Here is a 16,095-nt window from a genome sequence, read left to right as displayed (position 1 = left end):
CGTTTGGTCTATCTGAAAGAAATCATCCATAGTTCACTCTGAGTGGCTATGAGCCGCTCAGACTGTACTATGGGACTCATTACATAATTGTTATAGCTTTGTTTAGAGGTAGGCCACGTATTTTTAAGTAAAAATCGATATTTAAGGTCAGACCGAAAAGTTGTGACGTCACAAATTTATTGCAATAAATGCCAGCTGAAGACGTGCATTTTTATGGCCTTGTCAGTACCTACGCATAAATTGCTATGATTTATTTTGTACAAAAGTAGGTACTTATCTGATATCATAATAATAATATTATCTATGATGTAGTTGTAGGTAGGTAAAGATTTTTTCATATTTTCGTCAACAGCATTCAGAAATAGAAACTTATCTGCAGAATGGGATGGGAAGTCATTGTCAAAGCAAACTAAACAAAGCCTCGTAACTGGCAAAATCTGACATTCAAATAAAATTTTCAAAAAGGCGTCCTATCGTTGTTCGTAGTTCCATTTTAGGCCATTCTATAGAATATAAGTTTGTACGCCTGTGAAGTTGTCACAGTGACCATACCGACGTTTTGTCTATGGCCGAGAGATGAATAAAGTTCAATTGTCTATTGTCACGTCGCTGTCAATCTACTTACCGAGAAATTTTTTCGTGTATTAAACTTCGTAAAATGGATATAAAACGTGAACTAGATGCTTTTGAAGATGATGCGGAAGTGCAGCAATGGTTCGATGTGCCAATAATCTATCCAAACAATCCGCTTACAAACATTTGTATAAAGCAAGAGAATGCTTTCGATGCCAACAGCACTATTGAGGTTAGGTTTTCCAAACTTATTATTCATTCTAAGTTGAAATGGTTTCTTACAGATGCAAATAAAACAGTTGCGTGAAATAATGGACTTTACTAACTGAAACATGCAATAATACTTATACACGGTTGTGTTGACACTTACGTAATAACGATTGTTTGACCAAATACCTACCTATAGGTTCTACGTCTCTATGGCTGCAGGCTAAGTACTCTCATTCATCGGAAGACAGCTGTTGCACGTTTATTCATAAAAGCTAGACAGTATCAAACCGTGATAATACCTATGTCACATACAGAGACCGTGTGTTTGGGCTCAACGTATAATAATATAGGTGTAAACACGTATTATAAAACACCTTGTCTTGTGTTTCAGAGCCCTGTAACCAGCCTTGCCAATGTTAAAACTGAGACTGACCCTCTTCGAGTTGATTTGAAAGAAGACAGTGATCCGCAACCTGGCTGCTCATATTCAAAATGCGAGCCAATAAATCAGGTGCTGACATACTTATACAATATTGTGTAATATACATACATCGCGCTTGTTAGTGATCATGTCTATTTGACTCCCGGGCTCTATGTTACGACCGTACTCCCTGGATAAACGTCAGATTTTTAAATTCAATACTTGAAAGCATCTAAGCGAGATTTTTTGAGCATAGACAATCATCGAAAAAATCGCTATTATATGGCGAAAACGCTATTATAAGCGTAGACAATAAGTAAAAATATAAAAATAATTTACAATGTAAGTATAAAATTCAAACATTTTAAATTAACAAAATTCGCTGTTTTCAAAAATCAGTATAGCATAATAGAGTTCGCCAATGCATTTCATAAAATTTAAATAATTATAAAGTAACCTAAAACATTCGTGCACACACCAAAGCGAATTATTCGCCAATCAAGCTCGTATTGGCTTACGGGAAAGAGAACGCGACGTTCAGATTTCGGAAGGGAATTAAGTTATTATCTTACAAAGTTCAATATGGAGCGCTGCGATTGTTTGACGTTTCGGTATCGAGCATTCAAATAATATATCAATAATTTTATATTATCATTGATACAATTATTTGCTCTGACACTGCCATCCATTCGCATTTACCACGTCAAAATAACCCGAAAAAAGCACCCGCATCGATATGGAAGGTCCGGTCAAAAGAGTCTCAAAAAATAGCCAAATATATGACAAATTTATGGCTTTCATTGTATCTTTTGATCCCCTGCGTGAATAAATGTCACGTTTGTTCATTAACAACAGGTAAGTAGAGAGCATTACAGCGGCATAGGCTTTTTTTGAGACTCTTTTGACCGGACCTTCCGTACCGATGGCGGGTGCTTTTTTTGGGATATTTTGACGGGGTATTTGGTGAATATTCGCGTTGGTTTGTGCGAGCCTTAACCTTCACATAAAAACGCTCTAAATAGATAAGTAGGTATGCGAAAATAAGGAACATTTTTCAAAATAACGTTATAGAAAACAATATTTGATATATAAAATTGAGCCATTTTAACTAAACGACATTGTTATAATTTCTTCACTGGCTTTTATTTACTCTTTGATTAGTGATTGTTTATATAAGATTGTAATATTAATATCCATAATCAGTATTCCGTATTAACGCATTACCGAGAAAATTAAGATTAAAAAAAATACGAGGTTAGTTTGGTATAATATTTAATATGAAAGATAACACGCTTCATGCATATTTATGATATGTATATTATGCCGAAAGGTAAGTTTTAAGTAGGAAAAGTGGCATTTTAATGAAAACCAGTGACGTTTAATTTCAATCAGTGTGAGCCGTTTTATCGAGGCTATTTGACCGGGCCATTTGTTTGTGGAAGCGAAATAATAAATATCATAAACTGGAGCCTGTTTTATTTATTATACATTTAATTAAATGAATATAAATTAAATACGGAATACTGACTATGGATAAATATTATTATCTTATAAAAACAATCACTAATCAAAGTGTAAATAAGAACAATTCAAGCCATTTTCACTCGTATTTCTTATTTTATTGATTAAATTTGAGTCGAAATTATCTGAAATAATAACAATATCGTTTAGTTATGTAACACGGAAAATTCTTATACAAAAAATATTGTTATCTATAACGTTATTTTGAAAAATGTTCCTTATTTTCGCATACTTAAGCCTCAATTACATTGAGCTTCTTTACGAGTTGTTTGTTGGCGAATTTATAATCTGCCTGTAAATTCGCCAATAAACAGCTCGTAAAGAAGCTCAATGTAATTGAGGCTTTACCTACCTTTTCAGAGCGTTTTTTGACGAAGGTTTAAGCACGAGTGTCTTTGTGTCAAAGATTACTTTATAATTATTAAAATTTTATGAAATGCATTGGCGAACTCTAATATACTATACTGATTTTTGAAAACGGCGAATTTTATTAGGTAATTGAAAATGTTTGAATTTTATTCGTTGTAAAAAATTTTTATATTTGTTCTTATTGTCTACGCTTATAATAGCGCCTAAGCCATATAATAGCAATTTTTCCGATGATTGTCTATGCTCAAAAAGTGACGCTTAGATGCTTTCAAGTATTGACTATAGAAATCTGACGTTTATCCAGGGAGTACGGTCGTAACATAGAGCCGACTCCCGTATTAGTATATCATTGAATACGGCGTATTTTGTAAGAATATGTATTATATAAATTTGTCGTAACGAACAAAACCGTACATAATAATATATCACATGTAAAGATTTCAGCTCCTTCGGTGCTTTGTTTTCGGATACTAGATTTCTGAAAAGTTACGTCTCATAAATGTGTTGCATATTAATCCCAGTGCTGTGCGTTTCTATAGCGATGTTTTGTTCTGCACATTTATTATTTAGGAGCAATGTTTCATATCAGGTATTTGGTATTATTGTTTTATCTGTAGAAAGCAGCGAATTACGATATAAAGTTTGGTCTTGTGTTCAATACGAAAGTACCTACCGAAACATTTTATATGATCGTGCAAGTAAAATTATTGAGGAAGTCCCTAGATTTTCACAGCATTACTTAGGTGGTACCTACTTACGTGTGAAACGGGATAAGAAATCTCTTTTAGGCGAGTGTTATGATAGCTAGTTACCAGGGCTTTTTTTAAAAACAAAGGTGCCGGAACTCACTTCTTGCCAAACTTCTTACCTACTAAAGAAAATATATTCAAACATCATTTAAAGCTAATTTTCCTATGCCGTGTAAGGATTATAATAATATATTTTTGTACTCACGAAATGATTATGCGATCACAGAATTTTCTCGTTTGTTGCATTTCTTTCTTGACTAACTTTATGGTAGGTATGCTGAATTTTTATTGATTTTTGTTTAACAAAAGTAATTATTGGTCGAAAACAATCGATTTTTTTGTGACATCTCTATTGAGGTGTAACTTTTTAATAGATGGCAAAAATATTTTGATACACTACAACTATTTTACATACACAAATTTTTGATACACTATATTATATTTTCAGAAGAAGACACTGATATACTTTTATATTTATAAATTCAATGTAAGTATTTTTTAGATCGCTTCAAAATACCCTTCCAATTTAAAATCGGAGACTGATTTCGAGCTCATTGACTCAGAGATTGAGTTTGTTCAAGAGGATGTAAGGCAAAGCAATGATGCTTACCCTCAACCTAGTTGCTCTTATTCCGAATGCAACCCAGGAAATGAGGTATATAACAATCTATTAATTTAAAACAATCTACTAATACTGATATCACTTATCAACTTATATCATATTGTACACCTTTTTCTTTTAAAATTGATCCTCCCAGATGGTCAAAATTCCTACATAATATATTTAGTAAATCCTTTTTCACTCTGGTCAATTTTTTCAAAACGTATTAGCTTTTCTGATCAAAATTCTTTCTTTCTTGTAGAAGTTTAAAGTTAGAAAACTTGTGATGTTTATATTAAATAATAACTAATACTTATCCAGCGAGGGAAAAATGTCAATGAATTTGTCTGTTGTACCTGAATACACAAGAAAAACTCATTTTTCTAAATTTGATATATAAAAAAAAACTTCATTAGATTTAGGTCATCGTGTTAGACAATTCGTATAACCATTATTGACGAAATGGTTTTTTGTTACGATTTGCAAAAAAATGCGATATAGGACTTAAATTTACTTAAAGTAATACGTATGCTTTTAATATATTATTGTATAGTATCATATATTACCCATATATTATGTGAATAGTTCAGAACACAGGTAACATAACCGTAAATGATACTTAAATTCTTGGAGCGGTTTCTTTTTAATTATCCTGTGACTCATTGCAATTTCGTTCGTACGCAAACTATTAACTGGCTGTCATATTCAAGATGACGTCTGGTATTAATTTGTGAATAGGTTTCTTACGTAAAAGGGGCCTACCTTTGGATAGAAAGTATAAACAAGCGATTCCACTAGTTTTGATCACTGTACATGGTGTTTAACACATAATATTTACAATGTATTTAATTAATGATATTTATTTTAAATTTTGTTATAACAATAAAAATAGTTTGCGATTTAAACCTTTAAACCAATGTAACTTGCGTTAATCAGAATATATTTTCAAAGTATGAATTTTTTCAAAGCATACGCCAACATGAAGTGCCGGTTTGTTAACCCGACTGAAAATAGTCTATGGGCTCCAAACAATTTGTTGGTGTATTCGGCCCAATTATTCTATTTTATGATGTAAAATGGTAGTAGACAATGAGTACCTACCATGTTTTCGTTGAGTTACATGATGTCGTAGGATTATTGGGTGTTTTATTGGTGAAGCTGGATTATTGGGTGCTGGATTGTCGCGTGTTGGTTTAATAGGTGTTGAAGGTCTTATCTTCTTCATTACTATCATCGCTGAGATATGCACTTCGCCTTCTTTTGGGCGGGATAATACCGCTTTCACTATCTGTATCATTATGATAATTAACGGCCCTCCCGATCAAACTATCTTCTTTAGTTTGTTCGCTGAAAGAACTATCATTGCTGGTTCCGATAATGACATTTCCACTATCCGCGTCTCTACGACTATTTCCGATATTTCCTAAATTTTGAATAAGTACGCGTTCGACATCATCAAAATTGATACTATAAAATGTATACAAATCTTCGTCGTCACTTGTATCGAAATGATCACTATCGAAATTTTAATTGACGTTTTCCATGATGATTGTTATTTAATTATTTTCTTAATCACGTTATTTACTGTAGATATTTATATATATTAATAGGTACCTACTGTTTTGGAACGGCGAGATGAACTTCATTAAATACGAATTTATAATAAATAAACTGGTTTTATTAGAATGTAATATAAGTATAATAGCTTATTTTGTGTTGATTATGTTATGTTATTTTAACCGTTACTAGATGCAGTTATTTACGGTCGAGACAATGCTGAAGTTGAAAGGGTAATGAGATTATATTAAATAATCATATGATGCAGTGCATTCTTAGATATTTAGATTGATAAGAAAAGTGTAACTCAACACAATATACTTACTTCATACAAAAATAATGGGGTGTTCAAATGACAATGTAAATAATAATGGAACGATTAAGATAAGCAATCAAAAGCGTTCTCATACCCCGTTATATATTGGGTGTTTGATTACCCATTCGATATAAGCTAATTTAATGATACTGATAATATGACACGTCATGTTCAAATTATTGTATGTATTAAGAATATCATATATATAAGAAAAATATTAGTTCTTTAATACAAACAAATATGGTCACTGTAAGTAGGAAAGGCATTACAAATCCGCCCCTTATACGATGGACTATCTCAAAATTATTTGAAAATTGCAAATATTTAATCAGTTGGATAGATAGGTACATCAATTTTTCCAAGAATTTATTCAACCCAACGGTTGATACTAACGTAAATTTGATGATTTATCCTGCGTGTTATAATGTAGTTAAATTTGTCGGCAATAACATTTTATAGAATTTGTTTTCACTTTTGATAAATCGGGGAGTAAATGCATACCTGCTGTGCAGCTGGGCTCCCTACTAAAATTGTTCGGGCCAGAATGTCTGGCCAAGAGAGTACAAAGAGTTGATTTGAAAGATGTTTGATTTTTAAATATTATTCTCTCATATACCTATGTCGTCTGCCTATAATAATGTGATACTTCACCTTCTTTTAGTTGATTCCTGTAACCACTGCAATGACCTATTTCGGTAGTCTCGAAGTGTCAGAGAGGATCTTAGAGGTGCATGGGCCATACGATGAAATACAGATTGACCATCAAGACGTTAAAAAAGAATTGGGGTTATATGAAACCAATACAAATATAGTCAGTCGCACTGCTAAACGTAAGCATATCCAATCTTACGTCACAGATCAAAAACTATTAGTAGCTGTCATAAAGTTGGAAAAAAAAAACATTCAATGACATAAATTTTGCGTGCAGTTTTTGTTTTGATTTTTTCGCATCGTTATCTCTATTAAAGCTTCACAAAGCTTGTCATAAAAAATCAATAGCGCATAAAATGGAAAAGTACAAAAGCAGTCGATCTGATTTCAAGAATGAAAACATAGTAAATCATTCTGATGTAAAGCCATTTAAATGTGACCAATGTAATTACTCATGTATAAGATCTAACCGGATGAAAACACACAAAATGACTCATTCTGGCGAAAAGCCATTGAAATGTGACCAATGTAATTACTCATGTATAAGATCTAGTAATATGAAAATACACAAAATGACTCATTCCGGTGAAAAGCCATTTAAATGTGACCAATGTAAATACTCTTGTTTAACATCTAGTGCGATGAAAATACACAAAATGACTCATTCTGGTGAAAAGCCATATAAATGTGACCGTTGTGATTACTCGTGTATAACATCTAGTAATATGAAAAAAAACAAAATGATTCATTCTGGTGAAAAGCCATTTAAATGTGACCGTTGTGATTACTCGTGTACAACAGCTGGTAATATGAAAATACACAAAATGACTTATTCTGGGGAAAAGCCATTTCAATGTGACCGTTGTGATTTCTCGTGTATAACAGCTGGTAATAAGAAAATACACAAAATGACTCATTCTGGTGAAAAGCCATTTAAATGTGACCAATGTGATTACTCGTGTATAACATCTGGTAATATTAAAATACACAAAATGACTCATTCTGGTGAAAAGCCATTTAAATGTGACCAATGTGATTACTCTTGTATAACACATAATTCGTTGAAATTACACAAAATGACTCATTTTGGTAAATCAAAATGGTGATAATGCCACTGTAACGGCTAAGGGCCTTAGTGTCTAATGAAAAGAATGTAGCGTATAAAATCACAGCTTTGTGATATAAGATTATAAGGCAATAGAAAGAATATTACCACAAATTCCCCATTTCGACGGATTAACTCAGTTCCTGAGTATGGAAATAGAGCACATGAGACTTTATAGAAATCAAAAATATGATAACGGGTCGTGAGAGCGGATTTTCTACGCTGCCTACCTTCAGTTCAACTTGTGCACAATGGAATGTAACTAGTGATAATTAGGGCGCAATGCCTGATCTATTCTACTGGGAAAAACACAATGGGAATAGTCAGGCAACTTTAAAAAAAATAAAAGAATGTTTATGCTAGGAACCATGTCCAAATCAAAAGGTTTATTAGAACAAAAGTTAAAAAAAACATCGTCGGTGAAATATAAACATAGATGCGAACCAGGAATAACGAACATATAACTAGGCCTATTCTCTACGAGATAGATATCGTGTGGGGTATTTAATAGTAGAGACAGAAGAATTAAACCATATCGTATAATAATGATACTGTTAAAATACCGCCATGACCGTTTTCGATCGGTCCAAACGACGAATGTGAAGATCCTTCCTTCGAAACGTCCTTCTACGGCGATGTCGGTTGTAGAACTCCCTGTTGATCGGCGTTATGACGTTCACGACGCATACGTACCAACGTAAGCGTTTCATATTTCTCAGGCTTGCAACATATCGGTTGCATATATTCTTAACTGCCAGGTGTGGCCAGCGTTAAGTAACGTATTTTTAATTTATGTTGGATAAAGATCGTTACAGTGTCCATTGTAATTACACACATATGACACATTTTGGTGAATAGCCATTTAACTGTGACCATTGTAATTACTCTTGTGAAAAATCTAGTAATATGAAAAGACACAAAATGACTCATTCTGCTGAAAAGCCATTTAAATGTTCCCAATGTAATTACTCATGTATCACATCTAATTTGATGAAAATACACAAAACGTTTCATTCTGGTAAAAAGCCATATAAATGTGATATTTGTGAATACTCCAGTACGCATTCCAGTTACTTGACATTACACAAAATAAATCTCGGAGAGAGATTAAGAAACGATTAAGAAGACCAGAGGCTGGTGACAAGGACTTACGTGTGGGGCACCAGGCAGGACGGACGTGGAGAAGTGGGCCGGTGGCCATTTCGGTCCGCCCGAATGAGTGATGGCTTTCCGACGTCATCATAACGCCCAGACAAAGGCTTGTCGGCGTCGGAACTTGGTTCTACCTCGCAGACCTGGAATACCGTAAGCTGTATCGTTCCATTCGTCCATTTATTTATTAATCCCTCTCGCGGGATTGTCAGAGTGTCTTGATTTCCGCTAGACTTTGATCCGCTAGCTTCAATTGTTCATTTTCCTAACCTGTAAATTATCTGTCAAACCTTTCTCGACAATATACCTGATTATCATGAAATTAACATAAGCTTTTATTTCGCTCCTAGACTCCCAACTTCATAGCCTTTTCAGATCTAGGGGCTGGCGCCCACATACCAGCATTTGTTCTGGGTAATATACATTTAGTTTGCCTTTAGAATGGATTGTTCCGGAGGAATGAAATTTGAGAACGGCCGTTGGTACTCAAAAAACCCACGACCGGAAGGTAGTAGTCTCTTATATTGGCTAGCCGGCCTATATATATATATCTCCTTTATAAACCGTGACACTAAACCTACGTGACAATTGGCGCCAACAGTGTTTTAGTGACAGTTTCTTTTATGTTTCTTTTTTTCGTTTTTATCACTGCTCACTCTAAACAAGTGCCATGCGTGCGTTATTTCATTTCTCCGGATCATTTTCATACATTGTTTGGATTATCTATCATCCCATATATCACTCTGGCAATCTCGGTCGATAGGCGATTTTTTTTTATTTTCGTGTTTTGTGTTGTGCAGTGAAGCTAACCTATTTGATTTTTTTTCGTATCTCGACCTCGCGGCCATTTTGAATACCACCACCTTGTCCTGTGTGCAATGCGGGTTGCATAAGCGCAGGCGCTACTTAATTACGTATAGATTAAAAATTGTTGCAATATCGGCTAGAAAAAAACATCATTAACTCGCCAGACGTCCACAAGTATAGACGCTTTAATTTTTTCTCTTCGCTTGAATTAAAATATTTCATTTAAAATTAACAGTTATTCGTTATTTTGGTCATTATTTTTTTCGCAACAAAGTTTATTTATCTCAATCTAAATTGGAAACGGTTTGGAAATCCTTCATACTTCATTGGACCTTGTCAGGTTCCTAGCAGCAAGAACGTGGATGGGAGGGAGCTCATATTCTACAAACTAAAGGTATTTCCAACTGAATAACCACCATCTTATTGCTGCTATTTTATAAATTTTTACCATCGCTTGACTTCCTGTACCCTTAACTTGTTGAGATATCGCTAATCTGGTTTTCCGCCCATGTTTCAGAATACAATCGGGAATCGTCATGCTGCTGTGGAATAATATGTGAAACAATCTGTGAAATAATCGTTATACTGCTGTGACAAAGCTGCTGTGACAAAATTCGTCATGCTGCTGTGAACAAATAAGCCAGGAATCACAAAAGGAAGTTCGGCAGGATAAAATTGACGAAAACACGGAATTACAACACACTTCTGAAACATAAGGAAAACCAGCTCTGCAATCCCTTGGGATAACCACATGGAGACGCAGATTCCCTGGAGAATACTAAAGATATGTACTTTTTACTAAACATGTGATATTTTTTTTGTAAAAATTTATTTTGCCACGGAAATTATTGTCGTCATTTAGTAACGAGAGTAACATATATTTTTCTAGTTTATCAAATCATACTCAATTCATTCAAAATTAATTAATCAATTTAAATTCATTCCTTTTCTTTCGGACGTTAATTATTGCAAATCAAGCTTAGTTAATTCAATATCTTTGGTTAGAATTTTTTACCCAGGGTGACAATACACTAGGAGTCACATGTGGCGGGGATTGTAAAAAAGGATTATTTCCAATTAACATAATCAAAGTGAAACTTTGTTGCCAATGTATTTACTATTGATTTAAATTTGAAGAAATAATTTATTGGAAAATTATTGAAGACTTATAATTTATTTAATAGAAATATTTATTGACTATTTTAGAAACGTCTATACATTTATATTTAATTTATTTCTCTGGCGAGTTAATTTTTTTTTTATTGGCTTCTGTTTTATGTTTTTATCTATCACGAATGTTGTACTTAACTCACGTTAATTTTTAATCGACAATTATTTATATAATCATTATTTATTTAATCAATTTTTGAACCAATTTTACACATTTATATGCGAGAATGCGTCCACGAATAATTATTTTTTGATTCAATGTGGTTTTTTTTTAGTGAATTTTTCTGTAACATTTTTATATATTCCGGTTTTGTACTAGTCGACAAAAACTATTCATTAACAACGTGATAGCCATTTTATTTGTAATGCATTCTAATTCCTATTTGTTTTATCGTTATTTATTGCTGGGTATTGGTGTTGTTTAGGGATTTTTATATCGTTAGGCGGTTGTGATTGCCACTGAGAGGTAATTTTTTTTTCTCTGTTCTTCTTACTAGTAGACGAGTTAATCAGTAGCAAATTTTGTCGGTTCACTTAGGTACTTCCAAATTATATTTCTTTCTTGGCCCTTGCTAGATTTTTTTTTACGCCTATTTTTATTAACACACGTTTTAGTAAGCATTATTCAATATATTATCAATAGCAAATTTTTATCTAAATTTCACTAGTGTTGTTCTGGTATTGGTACTTGTTGCTTTTGGCAGCTTCATTCCGGATGATGTAATCATTACTACTCGAGTGATTGCCACTCCTTTTTCTATTGTGATTACAATTGATAACAAGGGGTTTGTAATTATTCGCCTGCTTGTTATTGACAACCAAATTTCGATTTGGGGGGTGACGCTAGCCGAAGGGAATGAGAAATTGCCCGGAACAACGGTTTTTAATTGTTTCATTTAAGCCAGTTAGCGTCAGGTACACTACATACACGTCATTAAACACACGACCTTTCGCCAATAACGCTGGACGGCAGCGAACGTCGGATTCTCTGTTTAGTTCTTAGTCTCCAACGGTTGTTGATATCTTCCGTTCTTCGTTTACATCCGCGTTAGGTCGACATCTTACTACTTATTATACCACACACCCCCTTTCACAGCACTCTCTGGGCCAGAGTGAAGAGCGGACACGTTACCACATCACTCACGCAAATTCTGCTGGACCCATTGTTTGCGTGTAGTGAACAAATAGTTCAGTCTTTTCTTTTTTTTAGTGGTTTTCACTTCCTTTTGAACGGTAAACTTATTTATTATTTCATTTAGTAATTCAATGAATAGGTAGAGGGTATTGCAATCAAAAGTTAAGGTACGTCCTCTAGAATTATAGCTGTTCTCGTTTCAGTTTTTTTCTTATTTAACCTTCTTATATAATCTGGTAATGTTGAAAAACAACATGGATCTCGACGCGTCGGAATTAATTAACACGCCTTTCGATTTCGAAGAAACATGGAACAAATCAAAATTAGAAATAGCGTTATTAAAAAGAGGAATTACTCCTTCTAAATCATTAGGGGAAATGATATTGCAAGCCTCAGCTTGGAATGCAAGTTTTGGACCCAGGCCATCACTTGGACCATATTATGCAAATAGTACACCCCAAGCTCTGTCGCATTGTAATTCTACTCCCAAAGCTACGACTCCTCAGTCAACGAGTAAATAAATAAATAAAATTAAAAAGACAATTACATAGTAAATATTTTATTTCAAATTACATATATGCTATACAGCGTTCTATGCTCCGCAAGCTAATACTGTGGAGAGATACAATCAATCAGTTAATACTTCTTTAGCTATTTTAGTCGGCAGAGAACATCGCTTATGGGCAAATTGCCTACCCCATGTGCAAGCGGCTCTGAATTCAACTGTCAATCTTTCCACTAAATTTACTCCCTTTTATCTCATGCATGGCAGGGAAATGATATTAGACGGCCGATATCACTTTCCAAGAGACAGCCCACCCAATGTTAATTTAACTCTTCCGCCTAGCGCTGATCATTCTCAATTTCCGGATATGATTTCAAACTTACCGGAAATTTTTGATATAGTCCAGGAACAATTACTGGAAAACTTTAAAACCAATGCGCAGCGTTATAATCTCAGACGTAAACATGTACAATTCTCACCAGGAGATACGGTGTGGAGGAGAAATTTCGTTCAGTCGAACGCAGCGACTTATTTCTCACATAAACTCGCACCGCGATTCTTAGAGAACCGCGTTGTCGAGAAAATCTCTCCTACCGTGTACTTGTTAGCTGATATGCAGGGAAAACCTCTCGGTAGATTTCACGTTGAAGACATTTTAAAACAATAGCTTCCTTATGAGTAATCTCATTCTGTAGGATAGGCCTTATGCACTTCTGCTAACCACTATGGTGTTTTCTGATACTTCCAGCATATTATAACTATAAATTTGCCAATTATTATTATTCCATTATTATTTTGATTATTCTTGGATTTTAATTCATTCATTTTAAAGTAACTTTCGTTTAGATACATTTAATCATTGGTCACACCTTTTCTTGTTTTGTAAATTAACCTAGTGGTTTCTTTTATTTTTTTTCATATTAATTAACTTCTAATTTCAAACGCAGAAGTCACTGTAAATTTAGAATCCTATTAATTAATTTTCATTAAATTTTTTACCCTGCTATAAATTTTTTTATTATTGGAGTTTTACTTTATTTTAATCTAATGTTCTTTGAAATCTATTGGCATGGTGGTATACTAGTAGAAGAGTACAAATTTCTTTTCTTTTTCATTTTTGGTTGGAGGGTATCTCTTGGCTCTGCTAGCCAATCAACTATTATATAAATACCTATTTGATACATGATTTGATACATATAATATAATTACAATTATGAGATCTATTATATCACAAACTAATGAATTGTTTCATCTTACCTTATTTTGCTCTATAAAGTTTTTCCACTCCGATCTCATTATTCAATATCATAACTGGTTTATAAATTATATAATTATCATTTATTATTATTATTTGTTTTTGTTTTAAAGGAATTAGAATGCTGTTTTATTTTGTATTGTTTGTTATATATACACCCCTAATATTATTTTTTGATTTTGATTTTTTGCTCCTTTTACAAGCTCGAATTTTACAAGAATGAATTAATATTTACAACATAATTTTTACATATATATACAATCATATTAATATCAGTCGTTTTTAACGCTCTTATTTTGTAAAGGTAGAACCATTATTCATCGTAATAATTTCATTTCAGCTACTGACTTCTTTCCTGCACATGGCAATACACCCTTGTTCCGGTGAACGTCCATCGCAAAGGTGGTGGTTGCAGACCTTTCGGGAAGGAGGCCTACTCAAATTCATACCACACAAACAGCACCTGGACCATTTTTTGGTAAACAAGCATAGTTCTAAATACTACCATAAAGCCAGGATGAGTGTTACAGTGACCCCGGAAGGCGCAACCGCTGCCTTGGCGTTTGGAAGGGCCTGTCAGTTTAGCTACATAGTGATATATTTATAATAACAATTACTTATTATTTTTACCAGCTGCCTTTGTACTTGTTTTTGCGTGACGGTTTTGTTTGCTATTTGGTTTTTTTATTTTATCATATACATTAGAGTTTGGCATTGTTTTCTTATTCTTTTTTATCTTAACTTAATTCGGTTCAGGCTAGATGGATGGTGTTCGATGTTTTGTTTTGTCCATCTGCTAGGGATCTGTACCGCTACCAGAACTGAAGGTGATCTGGTAGGGTACCCCTTATTTTTCTCTCTAGCAGTATCTTGATTATTAATTATTTGGTAGCGCTGGTCGGAACTGTAGGCGTTTCCGGCTAAGCCTCCACTGGTAACGGAATCCAGCTGCCTGAGATTCCGTTGCTTCTTTCTGGTTGTATGGTGGGAGGTATGGATTCAACGCGATGCTCTACCGAATGCGGACGTTGTTTCCTACCTCGAAACCCGGTCTTACTGGGTTGGATTTTTTTTATGCAGTTTTGTTGGAGAAGGTGCCTGAACCGAAGTGAGAGAAGCCATTCCTTTTGTTTTTTTTATTTCCTATTACAGGAAAGTGGTCGTTGTAATACGTACTCGTTAGCCTTTTAATCAATTTTTTATTTTTTTGCAACCTGTGTGTGGTTCATTTTAATTACATTTAGCTTCCGATGTGATCATGGGTTCCTTGCCTTTGTTCGCTTTCTTGTGGTGCTCCGTAGAATTGTTTTTTTTTCTGTATCTGGGAGGTCCGTTTCTGATGGGTTCCGGACTCAGAACTCGCGTACCTGGGGCTGGAACACGCCACCGGAAGAAACGTATATCACCGGAGGTCTCGGGTTTGGCGGGATTGAGTTAGTCCAGAATCTGCGGCGGAGTATTTCTAAGTAGTTATAAGTGTGATATATTGTACATAATGTAATATAGTAGAGTAGTTTGAAGCGGAGCCGTATATTCTGGAACGGACGATGTTTTGCTACACCATTGTAGATTTTAAATTAGTATACTAAAGTCGTCGATTAATTTTTAATTTTACATTTTGTACTAGGAATTTCTTTCTAGCTTAGTTTTCTCCTTGTTCGCGTCATTTTATTTTTTGGAGCGCTGCTTGGGACCCGGATCGTGGCTTGGACTTCCATCTCACGTCATTTGTTTTTTTACAGGCTCAACAGAGAAACCACGTCACAGCGATTGTTTATTAACCACGTTGTCAGTTCGGTCGGATTGGTCATCTGCCTAGTATTTTGTAGTCATGTTTTAGTAGTTTTCCTTTAAATATTCGGACGGCGCTTGACGCACAGTATTTATTACTTTCCGACAGACCAGCCCTCACGCAAAACCAAATTGGCAATTATTGTTCATACATTATTATTCTGTGATTGAACCAGGTTGGTAGAATGCTCTATTTTTACATACTGT

At 34.2% G+C, this 16,095-nt stretch overlaps 2 protein-coding genes across 3 annotated transcripts in view; one reads left to right on the top strand and one right to left on the bottom strand.

Annotated features, from left to right (window-relative positions):
• Positions 1-16,095, bottom strand: part of LOC147076097 (uncharacterized) — an 833,775-nt gene that overhangs the window by 631,661 nt on the left and 186,019 nt on the right. The window lies entirely within an intron of this gene.
• LOC147076107 (uncharacterized) lies at positions 600-8,466 on the top strand. The gene is made up of 4 exons (XM_085941646.1): positions 600-805; positions 1,175-1,294; positions 4,346-4,498; positions 6,979-8,466. The coding sequence occupies exons 1-4, from the start codon at positions 659-661 to the stop codon at positions 7,225-7,227; spliced, it is 669 nt and encodes a 222-aa protein (XP_085797772.1). The 5' UTR covers positions 600-658; the 3' UTR covers positions 7,228-8,466.

Source organism: Rhyacophila brunnea, unplaced genomic scaffold (assembly GCF_057557595.1).
Source record: "Rhyacophila brunnea isolate RB1 unplaced genomic scaffold, BYU_Rbru_1.0 scaffold_13, whole genome shotgun sequence".
In the NCBI taxonomy this organism is placed as follows: Eukaryota; Metazoa; Arthropoda; class Insecta; order Trichoptera; family Rhyacophilidae; genus Rhyacophila; species Rhyacophila brunnea.
The sequence above is the reverse complement of the archived record's forward strand: the minus strand, read 5'-3'. Positions and strand labels throughout refer to the sequence as shown.